Here is a 27,012-nt window from a genome sequence, read left to right on the forward strand (position 1 = left end):
TTGGGTTTTTGGTCTGTTGGCAAGGGCAGACTTCTTCCTTTTGGCAATTTTTATGGTTCGCAAATACCAATAATTTTGCACATCTCAGAGCAATCTCACAGATCATGGTGTGACTGTTTCTGAGTAAGTGGTATGAACACTTTTTAATCATAGTCACCCAAAGTATAAAGTGTTCAGACAAATAAGAGATTGTGCAGTGCGGCCATCCAAAGCTGGTGCTAATCAGTGGTAGCTTATTTATTTTGACTTTATCAAAATAAATAAGCTACAGCCCACACCTATTCAAGTTTACTCCAAAGAAGGTCCCACTTATTTCAATGGGACATACTTGTATTTTTAAGGTTTAAATCTTTTGTAAACCACCCAGACAGTTTTGGCTATTGGGTGGTATAGAAATGTAATAAATAATAATAATTGCTTCCAAGTAAATGTGCATTACATTGTAGCCTTCAGCTTCTAAGTTCATCCTATCTCAAGAGCTGTGGGCAAGGAAAAAACATTTTCAACCCATTAAAAAAACAACTACTTTCTAAAAGAAAAGAATACCATAACATTCAAATAAACCTTAGCAAGATCAAGAGGTGGGGGCTGAGAAAAAGAAAATCTGTCATGACCGACAATCTTTTTGTTGACTATTTGTATCTGTCTCGGACATGAATAAAAATGTTCATAGAAAAAAAAGATGGACATTTTAAACTAAAACACTTCCCGTGCCACCTTGCCCACTAAAACATAGCACAGACAAGAAGGCCATATACAGTTCTTCTGAAAGATCCTCCTGGTCAATTTTTGGTGAGCCTGCAAGAGGCCAAGGCTACTATACTACTGATTGAAGATGTGTCCTTGCTGTTTTGTACTGTGAAGGAAAAGGGGAGAGAAAGTTGTACTTCTTGGGGCATTTGGGCTTCCTCCATCTTCTCAGTGAAGAAGTGGTGATGGGATGTGTGTGAGGGAGGCCCTACAATTCTGTGGTAGAACATATGTTTGTCTATGGAAACTCCCAGATTCAGTCTTTGGTATCTCCAGTTAAAGCAGGGGTGGGTAACCTGCAGCACTGGGTCTAATTGCATGCAGCCCTTAACCTACATTCAAACAATCAGTTCAGACCTCAGGCCAGAGCAACCTATCCCTCTCTGGCAGCCCTCTGGGGTAAGAATGAGGGGGCGGGGAGAGAGAGAGAAAAGGGGTTGGGAAAAAAGGAGGTGACCCCACCTACATTTTAGCTCTGGATTGACTCACTGCTGGCTTTGGCCCCGCCCAGCATTGGCATATGGCCCCCTCCAGATTACCCCTGGAGGAATGTGGCCCTCAACAGAAAAATGGGTTCCCACTCTGAGGCAGGGATCTTGGATAGCAGGAAATACCTCATCCTGAGATCCTTGAGAGCTGCTGTAGGTTAGAATAGAGAAAACGGCATTTGTGGTCTTACTCCACAGACAGCAGCTTCATTTTTGATACTAAGGGAATGGGCAAGTGTGATGTTTCCAGTAGATAGTATTTGGCAGGGAGCAGCTCATTTTCCCTTTCTAGCACCAACCTGTCACCCAGGGATAGCTGAAAGCAACGAATGACCACGTAGTAGGGCAAGGGACGCAGGAATAGTGGAGAGGTGGTAAGGAGTGTGTTTGGGGATGGGATTTTGTATTCTTTTCTGGAGTGTGAAAATGTCCATCCCTATCTGTAGCTATATACAGATGCACATAGTACAGTCAGTAGTATTGCACTGTGCAGCTGGGGAGAAATCAGTAGGATTTCACAATTGGCCTCTTGTATTGGATGCGCAAGAGATACTGGGCTGGATCCAGACTTAGTCATACTTAGAGTAGACTGAAACCAATGCAACTTAAGTTTGTTATGACTAACTTAAGTTACATTAATTTCAATGGGTCTACTCTAAATATGACTCAGTCTGGATCCATCCCATTGACTTTTCTGACTAAAATAATATGTGCCAAACAGGGATGCATGGAAAAGATCCACTTGTGAAAATGATGTTCATGTTGACCTCTGTTTTTCTTATTGCATTTTAATATGTAGCCTTAACATTTTTTACACATTTACTTTGATATTAGCCGGATAACTTTAAACTCTCAGAACAACGCCAGGCTTTGAATTGGGGCCAGAACCCTTTGCCTATCTATACAGCCATAAATGTCAAAGATAAAAACATCAGCACCTTTGACTTCAGAGGTAGGACTCCACATATCAGCCTCTTTACTATTGAATGGAATCCTTTAGGTTGCTGTTAAATGCTTTGAGCATTTATAGAGGGAAGGAAGGGCAAGTGAATAGAGCGTTGACATTGGGCCCAGCAGATGTGGGTTCCTGTCTTTTGTAATGACATCCATTTCCTGGAGTAGCCCCCCTGCACAAATTGTGAAGTCCATCCTATCTGATTTGTGGAAGGGAGGGGCCACTATGCTAGATTCTCACTAAATCAGTGCAAGGAGGTGCAGAATGTCAAACACAAAAATGGGAGATTCCCTATAATAACTAAGTTATCTGCTCTTCCTCTTTCTGACTTTAAGAGATTGTTAGACAGAATGTTAGCGTGCCATCTCTTAAATATTAGCATCAGAGTGTTAGCATAATACTCTCTTCCCCTTCTGCATTAACCCTCATTTGAAATCACCAGCTTTCTTTCACTGAGAAGTCAAGTCTGTCTCAGTGTCAACTGCTTTAAAATTTGTAATGAAAACTGGTGGTTCAAAATTTCAAATTGTGATATATAAGCTACGAATGAGATAAGAAGGAATTACATTATCACTACAAACCTCTACATGCCTACTCTGAAGTAAGTCTCATTGAATTCAGTGGGGCTTACTCCCAGGTAAGAATAGAGAAAATAGGATTGCAGCCTTAGCCTTTTGTGTAGGCGGTGTTCTCTGCACCCATAAACTGAGTGCTGCATGAAATTACCAAAGTTTTGTCCCTCAAAATCTCATCCATAAATACTTGGATGGCTATAGGAGATGCTTTTACACAGCTGTTTTTGGTCTTTGTTGTTGGCACCTCTGTTCTATAAGTACAGAGCAGAACAAGCTCTTCTGTAATACAGATCATTGCCTACTATTTCTTAGGCTTTGCACTTAGATATGTATAAGAGCTTATCACAACATTTATGATGAAACTGGGTCACAGTGATTTCTTGTCTGATGATGGTAGTCCTTGCACCAGGAGTGTCCATTGGGGATGTCTGCTCAACAAATTAAAGTTCTGTTTAATTTTTGTGGCAGTGACCTAGCTACTGAGTTGAGAGGCATTCATCTTCTGTACACCATTTTGTTTGCAGAATGGATGGAGTTCTCTCCTTATGAAGTGGGGTTCCTGAAATATGGAGCCTACATTCGTGCAGAAGATTTTGATAGTGAATTCTTCATGGGAAAACTGGTGAAGAGGATCCCAGAATCCCGGATTTGTTACCTGGAAGGTGATCTGTTTACTTATGAGCTAAACTGGAAAATGCAGAAGAGTATATCAACCTAACATTGGAAAGCCATGGCCTACTTTTGACAAGCTTGGGCATTTAGTCTCCTTTCTTGGTTATCAGTGCTCCAGGATCTCTCTCTCTCTCCCCCTCTCGTGTGTATATCTATATCTATATAGTATGTATACTGCACTATCGATATACATGGAGCTAACAAATATAGCCATGTTGTCCATTAGAACACTTCCAACATCCATATTTGGGCAGTCCTTTCATTAGGCCAACCCAAAGGTCACAAAATAGTGTGCAAGCTTTAGAATTCTCCAGAACTTCTTTTCTGGCTAGATGGTAAAGAAAGGGGTGGGGGATGGAGAGAGGAGGAAAAATGGCTGATATCGAAGCCATGGAGTTTGCAACATCAGCCTTTTTTCTCCCCCTCCTCCCCCGGGCCCCATTTTTGCTTTCTTTAGCATCTAGCATGATGAGGAGTTCCAGAGAACTTGAAAGCTTGAACAATATTCTGTGACCTTTGGATTGACCTAATAAAGCTAGGTCAAAAAAAGCTATTGTCCTCTTATCAGTTTTGGAATTTTAGTATGGATGAGTGGATCAAACTCAATTTTCCATGATACCATAGCCCTGCATGACAGTCATTCATTGCTTGATTGTGATCTTACCATATTCCTTAGGAACAATTGTTTAAAATTATGATTAACACTTGGCTAACAGTGCTAAAGGATCCATATAATGTATAGAAAACAGAACAGCCATAACCCAGCAGTTGTATGGATCCCTTTATTGCTTTTATTCCAGACCAAAAGTGCACTTAGTGTAAATTTCTTCCTGTTTCCAATCACAAGTTTTTTTCATGATCAGCTGTGTGATATAACTTTTGAATAGATAAAACTTTTACCATGGGGTACTGAAATGCCTACATACACCAAGGATGTCCATCACCGAGGAATCCGTCCCTATTTGGGTTTATTGGATTTTCATGGTGCCCCTGAGTGCAAGCCAAGCCCTGGGTTTCTTCCAAAAATCCGAGAACTTTTTTGTTTTAAAAGATGTGGATAAAAGCAATTTGTGCAAATTGGTGCAAATTACATGTGAAATTTGTGTAATTTGTGCAAATTGCTTTTTACACAATTTTTTAAAAAGGAAATCCGTGTACTGGCCTGACTCAATGCAGATCGAGTTGGACCAGCTCACAGAAAAGCGAGCTGAAGTCTGGGAGGCTGAGCTGATTAAAGCTTGGCGAGGCTCACCTGCAGGACGGATTCCTCCTGACATCCCTAACATACACATGCCTCTAGATTATCTGCAGTGGTTATTGATTCTGCTATCACAACCTCTGTGAGCTGAGGAAGTGCAGGCAGTGGCACCCACAAAACTGGGGTGATACCTTTCCTCTTGAAGCGATCAAATGTGCGTGGTGGGCATCTCTTAGTATCCAATACATTAAATAGCTCTTTTGGATATCGGAACTGGAAGGGCTCAAAAAGAGTATGTGTGGCAGGGGCCAGGGAGCCCTAGTGCAACTGGCTTTATGTGCTGGTAGAACAGACTTGTTTACTCCTTCCTGATGCATCCCTGGTGCCTATGTTTTAGAAGAACTTCAGCATCAATTCAGACAACGTGTTATTGCATTCTGTGCTGACCTGCAGTCACCACCTGGTGGGCTCTTCATGGAACTTTGTTGTATGGAGGAGTCTTGTGCATGATGACTTCAGTCACCGTGCTTTCACCAATCAAGATTTTTGGCAGCTTGTCAAATCATGTTTGAAATGGAGACTATCGCACCCTTACGCTAGCAGAAAAATTACAAGTCTTGGCATCATTCCAACAGTGGCTGCACAACTGCTAGGAGAATAACTAGCTCAACTAGTGCAAGCAACACCTAGGCTAACAAAGCCGTAATGAGCTGTGTGATGCCTTGCGGAACGCCCCGTGCGATCCCCTGTATAGCAACTTCTTAAATGCCTTGTACAACACTTTGTGCAACAGCTTGCACAATACTGGCATCAAATGATTGCATCTAACACTAAAATGGGTTTTCTGCAAGCAGTAGAAGCTTTGTGATAGCAAAATGACACCAATAATACTAGGTCCCCTTTAGACAACCTAGTTCTGTGTCGATTCCACCAGATGGGAACTGCAAAGGACAACATGCGAGAGAGACAAAGCAGCTGTAGGGAACTTCCAGCTCATGGAGGCTCCCCATACAGTCCTCAGCCTTCCCTCCTCACCCAGTTTAAAAAGTTTCCATTGGTGCCAATAGGAGATTCTTAAAAAAAAAAAAAAAAAAAAGCCGGGAGGTGGGATAGGACCAAGGAGGAGAAGCAACTGGGAAAGGAAGTGGGGGCAGGGAGAGTAAAGGAGGGGAGAGAGAGAGAGAGAGAGAGAGGGATGGATGGATGGATGAATGGGGTGTGAAAAGAGGTGTGTGTCAGTGTGTGTGTGTGTGTGTGTGTGTGTGTATGTATGTAGCTTGAGTCCCACCCAATACTGGCATGCAGCCCCTGTCAGATTTCCTCAGAGGGACTGTAGTCCTCAGAGGAAAAAAAATGTTCCTCCCCCTGAGATAAACCAATCATTTGATCATGTGGTTCACTGATATAGTATAATTTTGTCTCTCTCCAATCACGATAGCTTGACTAATAGCTTGGTGCTAAATCACATTTCTCTATGATACTTATTTAGTTAGCTGATATCAGTCTATATCTAAAATAGTTTCCTGGTTTGCCAAGCTCCTATACACTGATTCTGTTGAGATACACCATTGATTAAGTTTCCTATGTGGTTGGACTTGCAGGGATCTGGACTAACATTTTCTCTCGAAATCTGCTGGATGGTTTGTATTGGTCCTCGACAGCAGATGAATTTTGGGATCGATGGGTCAAAGACATGGCAGATAAAAGTAAGAGCTTCATTACTGACCACTTTATTCTTCATTGCTTGATTATTCGATGCTTCAAAGCGGGTATTGGAGAGAGATCTATTCCTGCCTCATCTGCTTTTGGTCATCTAAGCAATCAGAGCTACAAAATCAGCTGTCGTGCCATCATGGTCACCTGTGGAACCCCAGTATGATTTACTCAGCCTTGTGATGACAAGGCACTGGAGTTGTACGTATGTGGCGGCTAGTTCTGGTGTTTTCAGTATTTATATTTGTGATTCTTTTTTTTTAAAAAAAGGCTTGGCTGGGTGTTGCAGGTCACTCTGGCTTAGCTGGTTTAACAGACCTCTCTATGGAGGGAATAATACCTCCATTAGAAAAGCTGCTAAGGGTACAATCCTATTGAGATAGTTGGTAGCCTCTGAAATCGGAGGCTACTGACTATCCAGTGCAGGGCAGATGAGGGACAGAGGAGATCACCTCCTCCACACCTCGCCCGCCCCGCATTTGTGGCTAGATGCGTGTTTTCAGGCGTCTAGCTGCAGCTTCGGGGAGGGGGAAGAAAGGGGCCTGGAGACTGGATAGGAAGCTCTCTGCTTCCGTGGTCTCCTCCCCTCCCTGTCCCGCAGAACACCCCATTTTTGCCCTCTCTGCGCTCCATTTGTGAGCACAGAAATGGCAGTGGTGTGGAAAGAACCACGCCAGCTATGAGGGGGCAGAGGGAGGAGCTGGGAACTGATGTCAGATCACCCCAGTTCCCAGAAAGCGAAAAATCCTATGGCTGTCTAGGCAGTGTCTAATTTCTCCCCCCTCCCCCCCACTGCTATCAACTTTAAACAGTTACACAATCTTTTTTTTTTTTTTAATCTCCTAGTTTACTATCAGGTACTGGAGGTTGCACTGCTTCAGATTGGTTCTCCAAACAGATGGAACATTATTTTGTTTACAAAGTCTTGATTTGGCAATCTTACACCACGTGCCAGACCTATACATTCCCCAACTGAAGATATGTATGTGTGTTTAAAAACTGATAGCAAGGATCTAGTCTCCTGTGATGCATGACTTTTGGACATTAATGTCAGTAAGAGAAAAATTCCACTTGGGCTCAAAATAGTGCAGCTCTCCTTTTCCCATGTCCAATCAGGCATCAAGTAGGGATTTCAAACCGTTGATTCTGATCCCATCCTGCTCTTCAGGGAGCAACCTTGTGTGGTACCTTCTGTGGTAAATCTCTGAAATCATAAGTTGTTTGGAAAATAGGAGCTTGTCATGATTTAGCCCGTTTTGGTGTATGCCAAGGAAAGTAACGTTTTTGGACATTATGATGAATTGCATTTAAGTCACTGATCTTAACCCTTGGGAACCTCTGCTTCAGATAGTCTGATGATCAGTTGACCATCGCATAACTAGGGCAAGCCTTCAATAAAGGGAAATTCATGTAGCCATAGTTTCAGACAGACAGATACACTGCATCTGTATGCAGTGGACAGTGTTTTCTGAGACTACTCTACCTCCTTTACTGAAAGTGTTAGCCCTATCTGACTTTAATTGCTGTTAAAAGTAGCCGGTCACTAAATCTTTTTAAGGGAACAATCCCATGGACCTTAGACAGTGTCTGGAGATGCAGGATATTTCGGACTCCTGGATCAAAGTCCAGAGACAGTACTCCAACCTCAGACCCAGGAGTCCGAGCTCCCTTCCTCCTCCCCTGCTCCTTTGCAGCCAGTGCAGAGAGAAGTGCGCCAGCTGCCTGTATGAGCTCACAAATGTGAGCTCATAGAGGAGTGAAAGGGGGAATGCCAGTGGGTGGGGAGGGGAGGAGACTGAGGACGCAGGGATGTGAGCTATCCCAGGCCATCCCCCGCCTCCTTCCCTCCCCCTTCCTGAAGCCTCCACTAGGCGGGCAAAAATGAAAATGCCCATCTAGCTAAAATGCAGAGTAGGAAGTGTGAGTTCGGAGGCTTACGAGTACCCAGGGCGGATTGGATAGGATTGCGACGTAATATTCAGATAGGCCCAGGGGTTGAATGTTCAGTGATTCCCCTCTTCCTTCTCATTACACTTCATTTCAGTGTCACCTTCCTCTCAGTTGGAGTGCACTGTTTATCAGTGTGGATGTGGCTCCCTCCATGTGTGAGGCCTGTGGCAGTTGGTTCTATTCCCCCCACCCTTAAAAAGGTCTGCCCCCAGTGCCCTTGATTAGCAGCCAGTAAATCAGGTCAGTGAATTTATTAGGAACATAGGAAGCTGTCTTATACCAAGTTAAAGCATTAGATCCATTTGGCTCAGTATTGTCTATACAGACTGGTAACGGCTGGGTTCTAACCATGGTGGTTAATTTCCATGAGCGGCCCATGATGGGTTAGCGTGCTGTCTGTGAGCTGCTTTCCCCACCCTCGATAAGTTTCTTCCCCCAAATAAGCCACCCCGAGAACCCACGCACTGCAGTAGGGGTTACGGCACCCACAGTGGGCTAGCATGTCACCTGCTGCGCCAGTGGGGGTTATGGACAACGGCTAGGGATGTCGGAGAAATCCTCTACGGACCCCAATGAGGCCAGATTCTGTTGAATCCAGCCTTCCGAAGTCCATGGAGGATCAGATCTCCTACTTCCGCCTCCCCTGCGAAGTCCTCGCCAGTGGAATCTGCCTGCCCCCAGCTCTGAAGCCCCAGCGATACGGCCACCATTGCTGTATCGCTGGCTGGACTGACGAACTGCAGATGCAAATGGCATCCAGCATAGCGGATGCCATTTGCGTCCCTGCTCTTTGACATGATAGGCTATGTAAATCTTTATCGCTGGCTGGACTGATGAACTGTGGACACAAATGGCATCCAGCGTAGCGGACGCCATTTGCGTCCCCGCTCTTTGACATGATTTACATAGCCTATCATGTGAAGGAACAGGGTTGCAAATGGCGTATTTGCATCCCTGTTCCTTCCCGTGATAGGCTACGTAAAGATTTACATAGTTTATCATGTCAAAGAGTGGGGACACAAATGGCATCTGCTACGCCGGACGCCATTTGTGTCCGCAGTTCATCAGTCCAGCCAGTGATATGGCAATGGCGGCCGTATCGCTGGGGCTTCGGAGCTGGCTGGCGGCTCTGCGGAATCGCCACGGAGCGGAGCCGGCCGGCGAGGATTCTGGGGGGACGGATGGATTGCCTCCCCCCCGGACCACCCCCTGCTGGAACGGCAGGTAAGTAATTCGTACATCCCTAAGAACGGCCACAGAGCTGAGCAGCAAGAGCAGCCAAGAGTGCTGCCACCACTCTGCTCCTCACAAGCAGTCCTATGCCCGAGATCTGCCTAGCAGCAGATTGAGCTGCCACTGCTGCTCCGCCCCTTTGCCACCCGCCTCCTCCCTCCCGAACGACTGAACAACAACTGGCTTATCAGCGGAGCGACTTTGAATGAGCCTGTTTCCCAGGTACAAGCAATGAGGAAGAGGAGCAGCAGTGGGCACAAAACACCATCCTCGACCTAGACCAGTGCATGATGGCAGACGAGCAACCCCTGCCAGATGTGTGTGTGTGTGGGGGGGTGAGCTACAGCACACACTCCCTCTGGAGCTGCCTCAGGTGAGGCCTTGAGACCCCTCCCCACTCCACATGGAGCTGCAGTGCATCTTCCCTGAGCCCAGTGGCAGCACCTCCCTCAGTTGCCCTAGCAGTGAGGCATCTGGGCAGCAGGAGGCAGAAGACAATGAAGAAGAAGATGAGGAACCAGAAGGAGCAGCTGCACCTGCTGCACTGCGACTTGGGGAGGAGCCACCAAGACAACCAGGGGAAGATTGCCCGGGCTCGCAGGTGGAGCAGCCCATGACCAATGCCCAATGGGCAGCCCGACTGCACAACAAGTGCAAAACCAACAGGTTGCAACTTGCGTGGGATCTGGTGACTGCCACAGAAATGTCCAGGGAATGTGCCTACTACCACTTCAAGGAGATGGCAGAGAAGGAGGAAAGAAAATGGGTCAACGAGCACCTGCTGACTGTTTGGTCTATGCATGCACTGGGTGACCACATCCAGGCATGTGCTAAGGCAATATGTGACTCGGGGAGTCAGTGCATGCCGGGATGCATGAATCTGGGGTGTCAGCACACGGGAATAGCCTCCTCAGACCACGGGTTTGAACACATGGTGAGGGAATGCGCAATTGCCCTGGACTGCCAAATGGATGTGCTGCGATCCCTGACAGTGGCTTTCTAAGGGGCAATGCACATGCAGCACGGCCTAGCTCCATACATGTCATATCCTTACATGCCTCCTCAGCAGTACCTTCCCATGCCACTACATGGAGGCAGCACGCCACAACTCTTCCAGGGGGGTCTCATTAGTGGGCCCTGTCCTGGCTGTCCTGTGGGGGGCGAAGAAGACCAGAAGCACAATGTATATTCCATTCCAGATGGTGCCCATCAGAGGGGGATGGTTGGAAGGGGGCAGGAGAGGATGGCAGGACAGTATAGCTCCACTTCTGCAATGTACCACCTCATTCGAATCCCCATGCAAATTACTTCTCCCCCCCTTGCCCTCTATCTCCCTACTTTTCCCCCAAAGGTTCCTTTGCCAGCTGTGCTTTCAAGGCCATGAACAGGCACCAAACAGTCAACAATGTTTTTATTTATTTATTTATTTATTTCATTTCTATACCGCCCAATAGCTGAAGCTCTCTGGGCGGTTCACAAAAATTAAAACCAAACAACACACAATAAAACAATTTAAAATATATAGAACATTAAAACCACAATATAACAATACAACCACAATAAAACCTAGCAGCAGTGCAGGAGTTTAAAATACAGACTTAAAACAGCAAAGCTAAAAATTTAGAAAGCTAAAATGCCTGGGAAAATAAAAAGGTCTTCACCTGGCACCGAAAGGAATACAATGTAGGTGCCAGGCGAACCTCACTAGGGAGCTCATTCCAGAGCCGGGGTGCCACAGCAGAAAAAGCCCTCCTCCTAGTAGCCACCCACCTCACTTCCTTTGGCAGGGGCTCACGGAGAAGGGCTGCTGACGATGACCTTAAGATCCGGGCAGGCACATATGGGAGGAGGCGATCCTTCAGGTAACCTGGCCCCAAGCCTTTAAGGGCTTTGAATGTTAACACCAGCACTTTGAATTGGGCCTGGAAATGGACTGGCAGCCACTGCAGCTGGAAAAGTACTGGCGTAATATGAGCTCGCAGGCCAGTCCCTGTTAACAATCTTGCTGCCCTATTTTGGACCAGTTGAAGTTTCCGGACCGTTTTCAAAGGCAGCCCCACATATAACGCATTGCAGTAATCCAGACGAGAAGTTATCAGAGCATGGATAACTGTAGCTAGGCTATCTCTGTCCAGATAAGGGCGTAGTTGGTATACCAGCCTAAGCTGATAAAAAGTGCTCCGTGCCACTGAGTTCACCTGTGCCTCAAGTGACAGTTCTGGGTCCAAGAGCACCCCCAAACTACGAACCTGATCCTTTAGGGGGAGTGCAACCCCCTCCAGAACAGGTTGAATATCACCTAGCCGGGCAGACGAACCACCCACTAACAGTACCTCCGCCTTGTCTGGATTGAGTTTCAGTTTATTGACCCTCATCCAGTCCATTACCGTGCCCAGGCACTGATTCAGAACTGCCACTGCCTCACCTGGTTTTGATGAGAAAGAGAGGTAGAGCTGGGTGTCATCTTCATATTGATGACACCTCAGCCCACACCTCCGGATAACCTCCCCCAGCGGTTTCATGTAGATGTTAAACAGCATGGGGGATAAAATAGAGCCCTGTGGAACCCCATGGCACAATTGCCATGGCACAGAGCAATAATCCCCCAGCACCACCTTCTGGAATCGGCCATCCAAGTAGGAGTGGAACCACTGTAGCGCAGTGCCTCCAACTCCTAACCCAGACAACCTATCCAACCTATGTTTCTGTTTTCTGGGGACCAGTTTGGGAGTGGAGGGCAGTTCTGCCATTTAATCTTCACTGGCTTTTAAGTTTTCTTCAGGTGGTGGCCGCACCTGGATGCCAGAGAAGGGGCATAGTCAGCCTTCGGAAAATGCTCATTGGGGCTAGGTGCCGAAACAGGTGTCTACACCAACGGGGTTTGTGTGACTGGAGGTGGGGGTGGCTGGTGCTGGCTAGCAGCTTGAAAGATCACCTGACATTTCTCCCTCTATGCTTCCCCACATTATCCCGTCCCCCACTTCCCTCAGTGCTTCTTCTTAACATGAACCTAGTCCGCATATTTGAATGAAGGTTCTGAATGCTTTGCCGCTACTTCAAGCTTTGCTGCTACTTGGAGCTTTGCCACTACTTTGAGCAGAGCAAAAGACACTCTGGGGCTATTAAGGAGGGTCTCCTCGCTGCCGTAAGGTGCCTGCACCACTTGGAGCAGGCTCTCTGGCCCGCCGTAAGGGCACCCCGAACTAACTTGCAAAGCTAACAGTCAGGGCTGCATGAGTCTACCATCCCTGCCTTGCCTAGTGGCACCTATGCTTCTTCACACCCTCCTGTCTCCTCCTTTCTCTGGAGCAGATGCCCCCCCCCTTCCCATTCGGTGGAGGACATGGCCACTGAATCCCTGTGTTGACTGTGCTTGAGGTCGCCCTGCAAGCTGTCAAGGAAGAGTGCTCAGAGGAACAGGAGCAACTTCTCCCAGCTGACACAGACTTTCAACTGCTGTTTGAGATGTCATGTGTGTGGCACCTTTACACATCTCAACAGCATGCCATAGGCGCAGAGGAGGCCATGGAGCAGCTGTACATACACAGCCAGGCCTGGACTGCTGAGGGAACTTCCCACATGACAGCCCAGATGGCAATGGCAGCTTCCGTGGAAGCAGAGTGATCTGCTATCATGGTGGAGGCCACTGCCCAGTACTTCTGCGAAGAGGAGTGCATCGTGCGCCACTGGACTCTTCCGTGCACTGATACAGTCTGGACGGAGATGCAGGTCATGGAGAAATGGGATGATGCCTGCTTCAGAGGAACCTTCTGCATGTCCTGCGGAGCTTTTGAGGTCATAGCCTTGGAAATCGTCACAATAATCCAGTGCAGTGACACCGTCATGCACCATGCAATTGGGGGGAAAAGACGATTATCCCTGATGTTGTACCAGTTCATATTCAATGTGAGCTACCTGCTCCTGAGCACTATCTTCGGGGTAGGGAAGTCCAGCACTTGTGAGATCTTCAGGGGGACAGTGCACATGTTGGATGAGCTGTACCTATCTGATGTCATTAAGGTTGGTGACAAGAAGAAGAACATGAAGGCTTTCCATGATCTTGAGTTCCTGTGGGCCATGGGGGCCCTGGACTCTACCCATGTGTGCATTCTAGCCCCTCCCAACAGGAATGACGAGTTCTACAGTGGCAAGCAGTACTACAGCATGGTACTGCAGGCACTTGTGGATGTCCAAGGGAGGTTTCTGGACATCTACCCAGGGGTGTCTGGGAGATGCCACAGCACAGCTACCTTCTGGAATTCCACCCTGGCAGACAAGTTGGCAAGGGGGGAGCCTTTATCAACTCCCCCTGTGAGGTTCTTCAGCCTGCCCTTGAGCCCTCTGATTCTAGGTGATCAGGCTTTCACTCTCCAACCCTGGCTGATGGCCCCCTACCATGTCCCCAGGGCACCCAAGCAAAGGAACTTCAACTACTACCATAGCCACACTTGCACGCCAGTGGAGCGCGCCTTTGGCCACCTGAAGGCACGTTGGCAATCTCTCTACACAGTTCTAGATGTGGAAGAGGACATTGTGCCAGATGTGATAGTCACCTGCTGCATTCTCTAAAACATCTGTGGGACATACTGCTACAAGGGAGACAGGCTGCTGCAGGCTCTTCCTGACCTCCCAGGTGCAGGGGTGGAAACCAGTGCAGTTGCCATTGAGGGGGAGGTGATGCCCGCCCACCCCCATTCCCCTGAACCCAGCATACAGTAGTTCTACCTGGCCTGAGGTGAGATGGGTGCATGCAGCCATTGCTGACTGGATTGGGACAATTTCCTGTGTGTCTCCTGTGGGTGAAGGTAGTTCCGCCCAACCGTAAGCATCTGATCCTTCCGTCCTCCAGAGAGGCCCCCTCCCCATGAGCTGTTTGGTGCTTCCCCCCCCCCATGGATGATGGGACTTCAGGCTGCCCTCCTCCCAAGCCAAGGTTGGCAGCCCCACACCACCTTTTTAACTGTGCACTGAGGAAGAAGTGGAGTCTGTGAAGGCCTGGAAATCAGGCTCTGTATGGGGTGGCACTCATGCATGTGACACCTGGGATGGGAGAAGGGAAGCGGCTCAGGCTTGGACATTGGCTTTGAAAAGGTGGGTGGTAGTGATGGTTACCGACGGGGGACAGTAATGGCTGGGATGGGGCAGGGGCGCAGGGAAGGCAGGTGGCACAGGCTTTGGGATCTGGACTTTGGTAACAAAGGCTGCGGGAACATGATTGGGACTGGGGAGGAGGGGTTGACAGGACAGAGGAACAGAACACAGGGCAGGCAGGGGAGGGAAGCAAAGGGATGGAGACAGCTGAGACTAGGAGCTGGCAGCGACTAGAAACTGCTGTTTGGGGGTTGACATGGGGCTGGGAACGGGGGGAGGAGGCACAGGACAATGCTCCTAGCATGAAGCAGACCAATCAGGAAAAGGCTGCTGATGTAGCAGCAGCACGTGGGACAGTGGGGGCTGGTTTCCACCACAAAGGGCACGGGAGCATGTGCCTGGCTGGACTGGAGGACTATGTGGGCCAGCAGGGTGAGGGGTGGGTAAATCAACCATGCTGCGCAGTGTGACTGCATGATCGTCTCTTGGGAGCACATTAAGTTGTTTGCGTGCTCCTCTCCACACAGTGGCTCCCCAACCACCGTGGATGACCATGATGTGTGAACAGGCCCAGCGTCTCTCCAGGCTTTATGAGAGGGGTCTTTTTTCCAGCCCTACATGGGATTGAACCAGAGACCTTCTGCAGGAAAAGCTCTTCCGCTGAGCTACAGCCTTTCCACATCTGCTCTCTTGGCATGGCACAATCTTATGCATGTTTAGAGAGAGAGAAAAGTCCTACAACTCCCAGCCTTCCCCAGCCAGCCACGCTGGGAGTTGTAGGACTTTTTTTGTCTAAACATGGATCGGATTGTGCCCTCCGAGGCTCTGAATGTTGTAAAAAAAACACACACCAAACATCTTGGCATCAGTTTTAATTACCTTGCTGTGATAATGGCATCTGGAAACACTCTTTGGCCACAGCCTTGTACTGGAGACATAGGGACTGGCGAATGATCCCCCCACTGGAAACTGAGAGGAGCTGAGCCAAGTGCAGTGACAGAACTCCTCTTTCTTTTTTATTATAGTTATTCATTTGTTAGTTTGTATTTAAACCCACAGTTAGGACAAAAATGTGCTAGCTGTGGCTAGAAATTTGAAATCTATTTTCCTGTTTTGTTGAGGTCTCCTGCCCCCAAAACTGATTCCAGCTCTTAAAAAATTGATGTTGACACTTAAGAATTTGATCATTCCAACCCGGCTTCCAAGCAAATTGTCTCCAGCAGGTTTGTGGTCCCTATTTCCTCCCCTTCCCACAGTCTAGTCCAAAATATGAAGCTATTTCAGCCTTACAAGTAAGTCTACAAAAGTTGTTAGCCCGCCACCCATTTTTACTAACCTGTCTGCCCACGTGTACCTGTGTTAGTGATTTGTGGCCTAAGAGGAAGAAAGAATGAACTTCCTTACCTATACACCTGGAAGCAATTTGTGCTTGCAGAGGGGCAAACAGATAAATGGCTATTTTTATTCCTGAGTCTTTGCTTTAGTTTTTTTTACTCACACACCTCCAAAAACTGGTGCTAACTGATCATTCACAGTCAGCAAGGAAGTAGAACAGGGAGGAAAGGGCTAACTCCTGCTTTCATAGAAGGCAGGGCCAATCACATCAGAGTTATATCCAACAGGAAGAGGAGGAACCCCATTCAGTCTTGGCTCTGCCCCCTACAGAAAAGCATGGTTAATCGTTAGCTCACAGATTTTTGGGGGAGCATAGGCCCATTCTCTCTCTATCACCTTTCCATCAGTTCTTAGACAGGAGTGTTAGGTTTTAGTTGTGTTCTGTGTTGGGCTTCCATCACAGAGGTGAGTGAGAGATGGGGCCTATTCTAGGAATGTCAGAGAATTCCGCCACGGATCCCGAAATCCATAGCGGAACAAAGCCCCCGCCCCCCAACCCACGAAAGGCGCATGAAACGGAGCACTTACCTGCTGCTGTCCATGCTGCCTTCTTCATCATAACTGTGATGGGCTATGTAAATAATTACGTAGCCTATCATGGCTAACGCAGGGACGCCTTTTGCGTCCCTGCGGAGGCCATGATAGGCTACGTAAGTATTTACGTAGCCTATCACGGCAAGCCAAAAAAACCCACACAGTGTACGCAAATGGCGGTGGCTACGATGGCCGCCATTTGTGTTCCCTATTTTTAGCCGTTTTAGCCTACGTAAATATTTACGTAGGCTATTACAGCAAAAAAAAGGAGAATGCAAATAGTGTAGTCGGCGCTATTTGCGTTCCTTTTTCCCCCGCTGTAATAGCCTACGTAAATATTTACGTAGGCTAAAACGGGGGGGGGGGAGGAACGCTAATGGCGCCCACTACGCTATTTGCGTTCCCCTTTTTTCTCCGTAATAGCCTACGTAAATATTTACATAGGCTAAAACGGCTAAACATAGGGAACGCAAATGGCGGCCACCGTAGCTGCCGCCATTTGCGTATGCTGTTTTTTTTTTTTTTTGGCTTGCCGTGATAGGCTACATAAATACTTACATAGCCTATCACAGCAGCTTCATAGGACACAAATGGCGGCCACAGCAGCCTGTCTGCGGCTGGAACTCCAGCTGTGGACGGCCCTGGCCAGCAGCTCCGCAGAGCCGGCCCAGGGAGGATTCCGGGGGGGAGGGATGGAGCGCCTCCCCCCCACCGCGAATCCAAGCTGCGAAAAGGTAAGTGACTTTCATACATCCCTAGCCTATTCACACGCGCACAGGGCAGGGTGGTTAGGGTAACTACGGGGGGGGGAGCGGAACCACAACACCCAGGGCTGTCACGCAACTGGGTACCATGCAGTGCCACGTGGTTCCGCTACTCCCACCTCCGTAGTTACCTGGTGAGCTTGTCGGAGTACGTAGCTCACATCCTGATGTCCTTCACAACATGAATACGCCCCCAGTGGCCGCTCCAGTGTCCTGAATGGCCACGCAACAATAGAGAAAGTATGTGGTGGCTACAGCGTTGCCTGCAGTGGCCCACACTCTAGCCAGCAGACTCTATGGTCATGGCCTGGAAGTCATCCGGAGCCCATTTTAACCACTGAGGAACCCACCAGAAGACATGGTAGGCCTCCCTGAGGCCCCTTAACCCTTTTGCAGGGAGCTGGTTAGTTTTCATGGTTTTCTCCACCCACACGACACACTAAGCCACTGTGATTGCCGGAAATTCCCGAAATATCATGGCCTAGCATGATGTCTGAACAGGCCCACTCTTTACCCCCCCACACACACATCTGAAGCTATGTGCCCTGCATAGCTTACTGTATAGCCCCTTTTTGCATTTGACCCCTGCTTGTGACATATTGTGGACTGTATGAATTCCATGTGTTGAACTTTGGGGACTGGCATATGGATGGCCTTGGTTTGCAGCTGTGAGAGTTGTGGTCTTCTAGCCTCTTCTGGTGCTATGAAGCTGGCATCATACTATTAGTGAACTCTGGTACCTGAGTTATGATTGCTGTATTGCCAAAATGGGGCTATTGAGAAACAAGAGGGTGGTATCAGCAGTCTCTGAGGAAGCCCAAAGTTTTTGAAGTAGGGAAAAAAATGTTAGGAAAGAATCCTAAGGGGGCACCCCCCCACACACACACAGCCCAATGAGGACTGAGCGTGCTCAGAGGCCACAAAATGTTGAGTGTCTGTTGGGAGGGGGAAATAGAAATTGAGAGACAGGAGGAATGGAAGGGAGTCTCCTGAAAGAAGGCATGGCAGGCTGGCAGACTGAACAAGAGCACTCCACACTGCAGTGCTCTGCAGTGTTGCAGGTCCTGCTTGTTTCCTTGGATGGTTGAGTGCCAACAGGACTGGAACTAAAACAGGGCCACTAAGAAAAAAGAGGAATCAACATTCTCAGGTAAACCTTGAGGTTTGCAGAAGTACAAACAAACTCAAAACACACAAAACAAAATCCTAAGAGGGCAACCCCCGCCCCCAGCCCAGTGAGGACTGAGCATGCCTCAGGAGCCATCTTGTCTATGCATTTGGAAAGAAACATCGAAAACCAGGGGGGACTGTGAATTGTCCTGCTTGAGCTGCTTATAGCATCCCGGGGGAAGGCATTGCTGGCTGGAACCATGAACAGGAGCAGGTCCTATTTGTAAGCTTCTGGTACCGAATTTTGCTTGCATTTCCAGGGTGCATTCCAGTTGGCTGAAACTTTATTCCATGGAATAAGGTTATTTACATTACACTGTTTACATTAAAAACAACAACAACAACAATCTTGACCAGCCCTAAAGGGTTTTGAACTGGAAAGGAATAAAAATGTTTTCAGAAATTAACTACTTTGTCCATATTTTGTTTCAGGTGAAGAAAGTAACTCAGATGATGGATACACCACTGTCTTTAAGCCTCCAAGCTGTGGGTCTGGAAAACTCTGTGAAATCTTCAATGACATTTTACTTGATCGTCCTTTAAAAGGAGAAACTCACAACTTCCTGCGAAGCCTTGACTTTGATAAAGACTATTTGCAACAGAAAGAATTTTTTGAATGGAAAGGTAACAACAAATGATCACTGCTTCCTGAAAAAGAGCCAGGCCTTCGAAACCAAGTCAACTGAAGTCGATCTCCAGCTCGTTTCTCAGCTTTGGAAGTCCAAAGACACTGAGACAGAATAGGGAACTGAGCTGCTGTCGGATAAGATTATTTATTCTAGAAGCCTCCCTTTTGGAGTGCTACCAGATGGATGGCTCCTAATGCAAACGATCCAAAGGCATTGTGCAAGTATTCCATCTTTTCTTCCTTGATGGATTTTTTGCATTAAGAAAAAAGTCTGAGGAAGTGGTGGGAAAACACGGAAAGTGGAGAGTGCTACAAATGGAAGGCGATGATGTCTAAGGAAGCAGTGCAATTACACAAGAAAGGCCTCATCTAAAAGCACTCTTGTCTATTTATGATGTTTATATGCCACCCTATAACAAAAAAGTTCTCAGGGCAGCTCACACAACAAAACAGGTTAAAAATCAGGTTAAAGACAACAATTATAAATTCAATAAAGTAATAAAAGGCCTTGGACAATTTAAATCAATAATACAAATCTAAAATTCTTGGGAAAGAGAAATGTCTTTGCCTGGCACTGAATGATAAGAGTGTGAGTGCCAGGCAAGCCTCCTTGGGGTGGGCATTCCATAAAAGGGGTGTCACAACTGAGAAGATCTAAAGGACTTTCTGTATAGGAAAAAGGCATCAGGATTTATTGTCTCTGAAGATTTTTAATGGAACACATTAGGCTTTCATGCCTCTTCTGGAACCAATTATCTGGTACCAGCTTGAGGCTTGCCTCTTTCTTTGAGACTGCTCTGGGACTGCTCTTCATTTGTTAACTCCAGGAGTTAGTATCTAATAAACCATAAAAAAATATAATAGTCCATTAGACATTTGGAATGTATTAATGAGTTGATCCCGATGCCTCAATTTAAGATTAACTTACTCTCTGAGATTTCCTGAGCAATAAAGCACAGCACAGTGTTAACACATTGCCCCTCAAGAACAAAAGAACATAATAAGAGCCATGCAGGATCAGACCAAAGGCCTATGTAGACCAGCATTTTGTTCCCACAGTGGCTAACCAGATGTCCAAGGGGAGCCACAAACAGGACATGAGTGCAACAGCACGCTCCCACTCATGTTCACCAGCAACTGCTATTGAGAGGCATACATCCTCTGATAGTGGAGGAAATATATGGCCATCATGACTAGTAGCCATTGATAGACTTAACCACCATGAATTTGTTTAATCGCTCTTTAAAGCCATCCATGCTGGTGGCCATCACTACTTTAGCTTGATCCATGAAGATGATGATGTAGCTAGCTAGCATTTATATAGCGCCTTTCAGGTGTTCGGAGTGCTGGCAAGGTGTGGCGCATGCTAGCCACAGGCTTTTCCATGTAGAGTGGAAGTGACCTGTCTGTCTGAAGAATTCTGAGTCAAACTCTGCCAATGGAAGGGCTATTCACACAACTGTTGGGCCTGTGGTAGCCATGGATAAGGTGTTGGAAAAGCCTGTTCAGTTTGACTTCTGACAGTTGTGTGCCTCTGCCATCATGTCCAGGATTCCACATTTAGCGTACCACACTCATAAAGTGATGATTGTAGCGTTGTGCCAAACCAGCTCTTGCATGTAATGGTGGATTACCGGCTTTCCACATGCTTGGAGTAAACACAGGAAAGTGTTTTGCGCAGCTGCCACCAACCCAGATCACCAGGGGTTTAGACTTTATGATTGACCTGATTCCAATGTTGGTCAGATCCCAGGTGAGGCTTCCAAACTTTCCCATATTGGTTTCTACCACAGCCAGGGATCGGTTAAAGATTATATGTGTGTTGGATTAGTCTCTGTTAGTAAACGTGTGAGATTTTAAGCTTTGCAAAACTCTTTTGTGATAACGTTTATATAATTTTAAGCTAATATGAAGTGCTTTTGTCCAGCTCTTACTTAGTTTGTTGGGGTTTGCCCAGTGCACAATCTTATTGGTGGCAGATTTTTATTGACACGCACACACCTGTCTGTGTCAATGCTGATAAGAGAAAGAAATGCTGATAAAGATTAAAAATTGCTTTTCAGATACCATATTGGATGCCTCTCCTAACAAGCTGACGCCAGTGGATCAATCCCTGTGCTTAATAGACATAGGCTATTTTATTAACAACAGTACCCCACCGCTCCTCAAGCCAGAGAGGAACGTAGATGTCATCATCGCACTAGATTATGACCTGAGCGAAGTCTTCAAGGTGAGAAGCAATGATTTCCCTACTGCTTTCCATCTGTGGGTCTGTGGCATGGTGGTAGTCCAGCAACCTTCCAGAAGGTTGGAGAGGAACTAGAGGATGGACTATTCAGTCAATGTCAGTTTCTCTCCATTTGTCATTTTTCTAATCTTAAATTTTGTTTGTCTAAACCTTTGAGAATTTCATCAATCTTAAATTTGGTTTGTCTTGAACTTTGATATTTTTTTTTAAGTTTGCATTTCCTAACGTGTTTTTGAACAAAATATTTCCTAATGTACATATTTTTGCATGCATTTTTAATTAGCGAACTCTAGGGATGGGGGAGAATTTCTCCCTGAAACTTCGGGGCGCCGAGCGCCAACGCATTCGGCCCCCCGAAATCGGCGGTGAAATTCTCCGCCCCCCGCCCCCCCCGAGATGGGACTTACCTTTCACGAATGTCCCTCCTGGCGGCGGGTCCCGGCGGCGGTTCGTCGGGTCTTCGTCAGGGGCGGGGGCGGCAGCCAGTCTTTTGACCGGCTGCCGCCGCCACCATTACAAGGAAAGTTAAAAAAAAACAACCACCCCGTGATAGGCTACGTAACGATTAACATAGCATATCATGGCTAGATTTGCAAAGTCAGCCGTGATAGGCTACGTTAATCGTCACGTAGCCTATCACGGGTGACTTTGAAAAAAAAAAAAAGTGCGTACGCAAATGGCGGCCCCCATAGGGAGCCGCCATTTGCGTTCCTTATTTGGTCCCTGTAGTCTACGTAAAGATTTACGTAGACTACAGGGACCAAATAAGGAACGCAAATGGCGGCTCCCTATGGGGGCCGCCATTTGCGTACGCTTTTTTTTTTTCAAAGTCACCCGTGATAGGCTACGTGATGATTAACGTAGCCTATCACGGCTGACTTTGCAAATCTAGCCGTGATAGGCTACGTTAATCGTTACGTAGCCTATCACGGGGGTGGGGGTTTTTTTGGTTTTTTTTCGCGGCCAGGTAGACGGGGTGCTTCTACCTGGCCTGACTTTCGCCGGTGAGAGATGGGGCGCCTCCCGCCCGGCCTGAATTTCGGCCGGGCGAGGCGGGAAGCCTCCCCGCCCTCGCATGAACTTTGGGGGGAGAAGCGAAGCGCCTCCCCCCCACCGCGAAAAAAGCTGCGGGACAAGGTAAGTCCCTTTCGTACATCCCTAGCGAACTCCATTGTAAAATTTGGAGAAGTGCAAATCTTGAAGGATAACTGAGTTTCAGTTTGCATAGTGGTTCGAAAGTGTGAAATGCAAACTGAACAAATGTCTCCACATCTAGGAGGAACCATAGTTCCATGCTAGAGCACATACTTTTCATGCAATTGGTCACAGGTCCAGTTCTTGACATTTACCATTCCAATAATCAGGTAGAGTAAGCAAGTATTGGGAAAGGCCTCTTCCTGAGTTCCTGGAGAGAGCTGCTGCCACTGGACAAATGCTAGATTGGTAGAAGGCAGCTCCCTATGTTCATAACAGCAGTTGCCATGCTGACTCATTTTCTTAGAGCATCCCACATAAGAACTGCAGATGGCAGAATTCTGGGCAGGCAAGGAAAGGGTGAGAAATTAATTGGGTTTGCATTTTAATGTGATCTTGCCCAATTTGCACTTCCCAAAGGTGCCTGCCAACTGGAATATAGTTATATGGTGATATTTGCGCTTTTCAGAATATTGGAATGCAGTTCACAAATCATAAAATGTGTTTAATATGAAAAAGTGCACATAAAATGCATATGTTTGGGGAAAGTGCCTATTAGGAGATGTGTATATTAGGAGAAAGCATACAAAACTGCATTATTTTAGGGGAAATTGCTTGGGGGAAAATGTGTATATTTGGAAAAGAGCATACAAAATGCATGTATTGAGAGAAATACGTGACTGTGCTGAGTTTTTAAAAAATAATTGCAAACATGCAAAAATAGAACAGAACAAAATTAATGTTAGGAAAATGAGAAACTGAGCAGAATCGAACTCAACAGATTCATCCATTCCTGGGCAGCTAATAGAAGGCTGGTTGAAGCAAGCATACAGCGCCATAGGAGGTGGAAGCCAATTCAATGAAGGTTATAAGAACCAGTTTTGGAACATGGGAGGGTGCTGTGTGAGCTTTTGGGGAGGAAGGCTGAGAGTGGCAGGCTGCTATTGCAGGGAGTTGGTGTGAACATAGGTTAGGGAGGTTGGTGCATCCAGCCCCACCTCTGAATCCAGCTCTTCTGTCTGGGCATTTGGGGCCATGGTGGCAGTATTCCTCTCCCTGGTGGTATTTTGAAAGCAATTACATGATTACTAAAATGAAATCAGACTGGGATTTTAAAGTCTGGCATTATTGCATGTTAACAGAAATAACACACAGGAAAGCAAATTTGCATGGAGACCATTGGGCAAATCTGACAGATTTCTTTTTTGCTTCTAAATTCAGTTGAACCACATCAATAAAACAGTGGTTGTTCAGAAAGGGGTTTATGATTATATAGTTAACTCAGAACTCTGTTCTCCCTCACCATTAACATGTTTCATTCTGATCTGCTTCCCCCCCCACCTCAGGGTTAGTAGCATTGTGTGTGTGTGTTGGGGGAGGTAAGAGTGATTTTCACTGGGAAAATGCGACGAGGGAAAAAAAGTTAAACTACCCTTTTTCCAAGCACTGTTGTCCTGAACCAATTTACACTCCACCCCAACTGCTTTTAATGGTTATTTTTTTAAAAAAACTGAGAGATTCAATTACAGCTCTTCCATGACACATATATATTTGAGCTCTCCTGCTTCTTAATATAATATTAAATTGGTATTCCACTTCTACAAAAATTGCTCTTAATGCAGCTCAGAAAATAGAACAGCAGCATGCAAATTGTATGTGCATATGTATTGTTGTATTCATAACACACCTTCCAGCCCACTCAGAGTGGCTGACGATTACAGGTTAATTTGGTGTATATTACCATTGGTTTACTTTCGGTAACCAATTTGTGTTGGTTTGTGTCTTCTCCAGCAAGCAAAGATGTTGGCCAAATACTGTGAAGTGCAAGGTATCCCCTTTCCAAAAGTTGACCCGAGTGAGGAAGATAAGAGGAATCCCAAGGAATGCTATGTGTTCTCAGATGACAATAACCCCAAAGCACCAATACTGCTTTATTTCCCACTGGTAAATTCCACCTTCAGGGAGTACAAAGCACCAGGTAAGTTCAGTGTTCATCAGTTCATAACACTTTTTAAAGTATTCTCTAACCTGAGCATTCCCAGAATTTTCTTGATTCTTTGTTTAGTCCTAGGCTGACCATATTTCCTTGAGACAAAAACGGGATATTGGGATGACAAAAATGGGATGGGGTTATGTAATATTCCATATTCATGAAAGAGTAAGATGATAACAAAAGTTTTATTACATGAACATATTGAGCTAACAATTATTCTTCAGTTACAGAACTCATACAAAAATTTAGGTAGACGTAGAGGGGGACTGTATTTCACTGAGAGTTCCGCTGTAATAAAAAAATAGCTAACAGCCTGTTGAACCGAAATATGAGTCTGAAAAGTCCGAATCAACCTGAATGTAGGGCAGAAAGAATCTCTATGGGCGGGCGGAATGATGGTAGAAATAACAGTAAGGCTCACCCTCCTGGCTCCCACTCGCTGAATGGGGCTTAGCGACCGCCTCTTGAATTCCCCACCACTGCAGACAAGCCAGGGGGCGGTGTCTGATTGTCGCTAGCTCAAGAAGCCTGGCCCTGACTGGATAAAGTAAACCGAACTTCCTCTTTTGTCACACTAGTAGTTTTACTGCACGCATTGATTAGCATAGAGCCTTATGATAAACGCATTGTTTTTTACAAAAAATTAAAAATGGGACAAAATTGACATTTATATTAAAACGACGGGACAGTCAGGAAATATGAAAAAACTGGTACCGTCCTGTTTAAAACAGTACATATGGTCAGCCTATTTAGTCCATAAACAAAGAGGATCCATGAACAGGAGGATTTGTTTAATCCTCCTTTGTTCATCTGGAGGAGATCCTTTACCAAGTGGCATTTTCCGGCGAATGAAGAGAAATTTGTAGACTGTATTCAAAATGTGACAATTCAACCTTGTTCCATGTGTCTGCTGCAAATCACACAGTCCTTACCTGTTTTACACCAACCTGTATCTTTTCACCGGTGGGGATAAACATATCAGGGTGCGGGGAGGGGAAATGTTCAGTGCGAAACAGTGCAGAGAAAAGGATTAAGAAGTTCTATTCCCCCACCCAATGCTGACCTTCTACTCCAATAACAGCTTCACCAGCTGCTTTGTGTGTGTATTTCTGTCAGGAGCAGTGATCCCCCCCCAAATCACCCCAGTTGCCCCCAAGCTGTATCCTTAAGTCTCCAAGTTTGCACCTCACAAACCCGGCAACCCTCTCTTCACAGAAGGCTGCCATCAGCCCAGGCAGTTGGCTTCCCTCCTGCTGGGAGTGGAAGGGTGGGAGCTTCCCACATATATGCTGCCCTTAGAGTAGGAAGCAGTTGCTGGTAACAACGTACACCTGGCCCTGACAGTTCTTTTACATGCACATAAGCCACGCTGCCAACAGCTGATCATGAGAACCGTCCCAATAGCTCTCAAACTTGTAGCTAGGCTTACTAGTGTAGGAGTTCATTATCCATAGTCCCCCTTGGTTAATGCTGCCAAAGCTCATTGTCAGGAGTTATGTAAGCAATTTTGCTCAAAGTTAGTCTCTCTCTCTCTTTTGTATAATATCAGGACTGAGCCAAAATTTCTCCTCCATTTTGCTACCCCATTCAAGGGTAGTGAAAAGGAGGACATTTTGTTGGGTTTTTTGGACTGGGGATTCAAAATGGAGTGACAACAGCAGAATTGCCCCTGCCCCATAATGTCCCTCTCAGCGAATTTATGTCATCGTGTAATGAATGGAAAATGACCCCCCCCCCCCCAGTGCCTGCCATTTCTTCCCTCCACAATCCCTCCTGGAATGTTGCTACATGCTGAACGTTGCTAGATACTACTTGGAAGGAGTCATGGGAAAAATTGGCAGCCACCAAGATGGGAGATCTGGTTTTGCCCCTTCTGTGATGCAGACAGTGGCAGCAAAAGACAAAAGAGGATATGGAGAAAGGCAAAAAAAGATAAAGGCTAACGTTGCCCTCCATTTTACCTTCCCCACACAAGCTTTCCCAAAGTTTTTCTTTGAGAATTATCGGCTCAGCCTCAGAGAAATAATTAATGCCTTTGTTTCATAACTAATGGTGATGAAAATCACATGGGTTGTAGCAATTTTACGAGACCAAGGGTCCATCTAGTCCAGCATTCTGTTCACACAGTGGCCAACCAGCTGCCCATGGGAAACTGACATGCAGGACATGAGTGCAACAGCACCCTCCCGCCCAAGTTCCCCAGCAACTGGTGTACATAGGCATACTGCCTCTGATACTGGAGGTAACATATAGCCATTGATAGCCTTATCCTCCAATCATTTGTCTAATCCCCCTTTAAAGCTATTCAAAGTGGTGGCCATCACTATACCTTGTGGTAGTGAATTCCATACTAGTATATGAAGTACTTCTTTTTATCTGTCCTGAATCTCCCACTAATCATGGGATGAACCTGGGTTCTAGTATTGTGAGAAACAGTCAGAGAAAAATGTCTCCCTATTTT

The 27,012-nt window shown here is 46.5% G+C and overlaps 1 protein-coding gene across 1 annotated transcript in view; it reads left to right on the top strand.

The window, feature by feature from the left end:
* The window catches only part of LOC146357381 (cytosolic phospholipase A2 beta-like), a 55,494-nt gene that overhangs the window by 24,047 nt on the left and 4,435 nt on the right, over positions 1 to 27,012 (top strand). Inside the window, exons 13-21 of the mRNA XM_084846791.1 lie at positions 2,073 to 2,190; positions 3,293 to 3,430; positions 6,240 to 6,407; positions 7,198 to 7,208; positions 9,950 to 10,468; positions 13,189 to 14,023; positions 18,921 to 19,112; positions 21,180 to 21,346; positions 24,350 to 24,536. Coding sequence (XP_084702917.1) covers positions 2,073 to 2,190; positions 3,293 to 3,430; positions 6,240 to 6,407; positions 7,198 to 7,208; positions 9,950 to 10,468; positions 13,189 to 14,023; positions 18,921 to 19,112; positions 21,180 to 21,346; positions 24,350 to 24,536 — 2,335 coding nt within the window. The remainder of the gene's footprint in view (positions 1 to 2,072; positions 2,191 to 3,292; positions 3,431 to 6,239; positions 6,408 to 7,197; positions 7,209 to 9,949; positions 10,469 to 13,188; positions 14,024 to 18,920; positions 19,113 to 21,179; positions 21,347 to 24,349; positions 24,537 to 27,012) is intronic.

Source organism: Heloderma suspectum, chromosome 1 (genome assembly GCF_057233095.1).
Source record: "Heloderma suspectum isolate Gila_16-S chromosome 1, 16-S_ref, whole genome shotgun sequence".
Lineage (NCBI taxonomy): Eukaryota > Metazoa > Chordata > Lepidosauria > Squamata > Helodermatidae > Heloderma > Heloderma suspectum.